This window comes from Electrophorus electricus, chromosome 8 (assembly GCF_041902795.1).
Source record: "Electrophorus electricus isolate QZ-2024a chromosome 8, ASM4190279v1, whole genome shotgun sequence".
Lineage (NCBI taxonomy): Eukaryota > Metazoa > Chordata > Actinopteri > Gymnotiformes > Gymnotidae > Electrophorus > Electrophorus electricus.
This window is the reverse complement of record NC_137504.1, coordinates 5,380,001-5,384,421: the sequence shown is the minus strand read 5'-3', so window position 1 is coordinate 5,384,421 and position 4,421 is coordinate 5,380,001. Positions and strand designations below refer to the sequence as shown.

Below are 4,421 nucleotides of genomic sequence, written 5' to 3'. Positions count from 1 at the left end.
CTCTCTCACCCTCTAGAAGGCATGAACATCGTATACATGCATAGACAGTATTTCAGTTTCACTGATGCGCAAATACTAGGAATTATAGAGAATAGTTACTATTTCAGGTGTAATCACATGTTTACATAATTCTATTTGTTTATTTACTTATTTAACCTGTTCAGGGTGGTTTGTTTTTGTTTGTTTTTGACAGCAGGGACGTGAGATACTGCTGGATGTCTACGAGTCGGCGTGATCGTGAGCGTGTGAATGTGTACGTATCACGTATATGCACTTTAGAGAGGTCCATTAAATGTGATGCTATCTGAGCGAGACGTGGGAATGCATTACACAACCTCGGCATCTAAAGAGCGGGAGGTAAAACATATGAGGCTGCCACAGCATTTCGCTTGTGCAGTTTATCTTTATTGGAAAATTAAACACACTTTCTGTATAAATAGCATGGCTGTGTACAACGCGTTTCATTAAACTGTACAAGAGGCAGGCAAACTGACAGGTAGGTCAATGAAGGCAGGTTGTTAAACGGTAGGGTACAAAAATAACAGTGGAAAACAACATCTGAGCCTTCACCACCATGTACTCTAAATGCAGCACGCTCGATTTCAGGTTGCTTCTACAAGCTTTAAGAGAAAACCAGTGGATCTTTATGTTTCACCATTTCTGTTAGCAACACCGTATGACGTCAAACTGAAGTCAGGCTGAGAGCGCGCGCTCATCTAGGCCAGTTACATCACTTCTCAGAACCAATATTTATACCTCTAATGGATGGGCATTACACTGCAGGGCCCCAGGAGTATGGAGTTTAATGCATTCCATGCTCTGTTGTACCTGATTAAATTCAAAGAGGGCTTGATCACTAACTGAGGTGTGGAATGACATGTTTGAAGTGTGCAGGCGCTACAGTAGCCTGCTAGCAGGACAATGTGATAGTGCTGCCTTTGTATGGACAGAGCAGACGAACATGTGTGTGAGAGCACAGACTGCTTCTGACACAGGCAAAAAGCATCAGGAAATTGCATCAGACTGTGAATCTGTAGAGATCTGTGTGTGTGTGTGTGTGTGTGTGTGTGTGTGTGTTTGTTTCAGTAAGGTCAGACACTCTTTGTTCTTTGATCCCAGATTTGTACCAACACATCCATCAGTGCTTACAGACATTTGGTGCACACAGCTGGCCTCTGTTTGAAGGCTTGTGTCATGCAGATGCATGGACTGGGGCTCTCAGAGCCTCAGGGCAAAAAGAAAAAAAAGACTTCTCTCTACACCTGTGTTTCAAAACTCAGTAGCACTGTGCACCGGGACACACGCACTGAATCTTAAACACTAGTGGGACGACCACAGAAGGGCTGTGCTGACTGTAAAGAGAATGTGTCATTCCTAATGCTCTCGAGGAGAAGAATGCAGGGCTGGGAATACAGGGGGCATGGGGGGAATAACACCAGGTAAGAGCACTGCTGATTTTTGCCCATTTATGAAAAATGCGTGTGTGAAAGATGAACGATGAGTTAGCATGGTAAAAGAAATAGGGCCCGATAAGAAAACTCAAGTGAAAAGATAGGAGAACACAGCTTTAACAGCAAACATCGCTTTACTCCAACTACATCGGAAGTCTCTTTCCACCAACTTTCTAGGACAACATGAGCTGACTGAAAGATTTTAGGGTGTCATTATGCCTAAATGCTTACTCAGAACATACAGATATTATAGCACATATTTGTATATTCAACTTTTGTTCTAGAATTTTAGATCTGTCCAGTCTATTTTAAACAGAGATCATATGGTATTCTACATATGGTGCCTGTCGGTGGGGGAAGATGTGGTCAGGCAACTGTCCAGCCAGCTGTTACGTCAAATGTATGAGCTGAAGACAGTGTGCAGCTAGGTGTGCAGTAAGTTCAGTCATTAGCATTGTGCTGCAGGACAGAGGAGCACAGTGTTCTGTGTTCTTCCTCAGGTGCTCTCGCACGCACACAGCCAGAGGGCATGTTTACCTCCCACTGTGCCTATCGCTCTCACTCTTACACACACACGCAGGCAAACTAATCCTCTTATTCCTTTTCCACGCCATCTCTCTCTCTCACTTCCTCTGTCTGTCTCTCACTCACACACATACAGAATCAATCAGAAAAGAATTCTCTCATTCTGTCTTTTTTTGTTTGTTTTTCATTCGTATGTAACTTGAGCGACATATCACCAGTTATCACCTCTGCCCCTCCAAACTGAAACATTCCTTCATTTTCCCCCTCACGTCTCTCCCAGTGGGACTTCAGCACTCCGCAACTCTTCATTAGTTCCAGTGGCTATACATCGCCCCCTCTCTCCTCTCTGATTACCATGTCTTGTTCCTGATTCTCCTGTCATAATTGGATAAAGTGCCTCTTCATTTCCTCTGGATTTCCAGCTCCGCCACCTTAATCTGGAGAACGGATTTTCTGTTTCACAGCCCTGCCTCAGACACTCTCCTTTTATCTTTTTGTCTCTCTCCTTCCCTCCCGGTACGTTGTGCCCCGGTGCATAATTGCGGCAGCGTAAGAGTAATTACCAGATGAGGCGGTTGACTGAAGACTAACACAAACAAAGAAATTAATTCAGTGAGCTAGCAATGAAAAAGACCATGACATTCTGTACTTTTTCTTAGAGGAATCTGTGATGAGGAACCAAGCAGCTGTTTGGCCTCTTTTTGTCCACAGCATGTGTTACCGGGATCTTTAGCTTTACATTTGTGTGTGTAGTTGTTCATTTGCAATTATTCTCTTAAAAAAATAAATAGAAAACGGAAACAAATGGAATCTGACAGACACACAGCCTCCCACATGAGGACAGACCGAACAGTGTGACACAGACATCATATCAAAATACATTACTTTTTAACTCTTTAGTGACCGTGGTAGAGCTTCTAAGCATACTGCAATGAGGTGGCAAGGCGTCATCACAGAGTGTTGGCTGAACACTTTCTAACAGTACCGTGTCAGGTATCTTCCTGGAGATGGTGTGGCCTTGCTTGTGCTGATGCTGATGTTCCAGGGGCATATCTGGGGCTGTTCACAGAATGAGCGTGAGGGATGAAGCACGGAGTGGTTTTATGTGGTATTTACACTGAGCTGCTCTCCTTTCGGACATTACTTGCTAAGGGACGAATAGTTGGCTGGGGACCGGTGAAGCCATCATGTCAGGCCTTCTTTTTGGGCCCCACAACCCCCCCCCCCCACTTCTACCCCATAACTCCTGAGAGGTCCTATAATGCCACGTTGAATTCCGTGAGGAGGAAGTCGATGTAGTCCTTCTCTTTGGTCTTGAAGGCCTCGGCGATGAGGCGAGCTGCCTCCTGATGTTCCCGTGCCCTCAGAGAGATCCCGTTCACCTCCAGGATCACCTGGCCCACCTTGAGCTGCCCGCAGTTATGGGCTGAGCCTCCTCTCTAAGGGACAGACAAACAGAGAACCGCTTTTAGCTCAGCGGTGCAGATACACATCATCTGCATAGGCGACAGGTTGGCATTGGAACCCAATGAATTTTCGACACGGACAGATACAGCGCTGATTCACAAGTGAGCAGCAGTGCAGTAAAGTGGTAACCTCTGTCCCTGGGAGTGGCTTCCTGCCATGACTGTATAACACGTGGAAATATGCAGATCCGAAAGGAAGATGGGAGCAGAGCACTTCCAGCAGGGGTGCTAAAGTATTCAAATGGAAATCACTATAGACGTCTTGGCTGCTCAGATGCTGTGCCTTGCGTTCCTAAGGGATAAATAAAGATGGAGAAAGCCTTCAGCCCTGTCTCTTCCACAGCTGCTGCTGCTGTTAGGTTTCCATTACAGTGCTGATGATCCACCCGTAGCCAGGGAATTAAAACCCACTCATGCCTGGCCATTTGTTACGTGCCACAGACACCACCTAAAGCGCCTCTCTCTCTCGCTAGCCCACTCACTTGTTTTCCCCTCCACCCCATCTTGCCTCATTAAAATATCTCTTCCCAGCCTTCCGTTTCTTTCTTCGACTCTTTTATTCGGAGTGTGTTCATTTGAGGCCGAGCCAACAGTAATCAGCACGTCTTTTATTGCACATTAGCCTGTAAGAGCTGCAGCTTTCTTTGGCGCTCATAATACACGCAATCAGCTCTCAGTGACGGGCCTTCCTGGAGTCCTCCCGGCAGCTTCGTTCAGTGGCTACGCTTTCAGTCGCCTCACACACACACACACACGGCCCTCATTCAGTCGTTTAGACTTAGCAAGACACCTGCTAGATGCTTTACAAATTAAGTCAATCCTGTACTGAGTCGCCGTGGCATTATGATATAACAGAGACTACAGATGATGCCTGAAATGGCCCTAATGCTGTTAAGTATCTCCTGACGGATTTATACCACCTTAGTCATGTTCATGCGCAGACGAGAGCTGAAGCAGCCTGTTTCTGTGCAGAACTAAA

General features: G+C 45.9%; 1 protein-coding gene across 11 annotated transcripts in view; it reads right to left on the bottom strand.

Annotated features, from left to right (window-relative positions):
• Positions 1–383: 383 nt before the first annotated feature.
• Positions 384–4,421, bottom strand: part of whrna (whirlin a) — a 57,043-nt gene continuing 53,005 nt past the window's right edge. For 6 of the 11 annotated variants that reach the window (XM_081719690.1, XM_081719694.1, XM_081719700.1 and 3 more), the window contains 2 exons: positions 3,573–3,734; positions 384–3,415 (listed from right to left, as the gene is read on the bottom strand). In XM_081719690.1, the coding sequence (XP_081575816.1) occupies positions 3,233–3,415; positions 3,573–3,734 (345 nt within the window). In that variant the 3' untranslated portion in view covers positions 384–3,232. The remainder of the gene's footprint in view (positions 3,416–3,572; positions 3,735–4,421) is intronic. The other 5 variants (XM_081719696.1, XM_081719697.1, XM_081719701.1 and 2 more) reach the window with 1 other exon arrangement.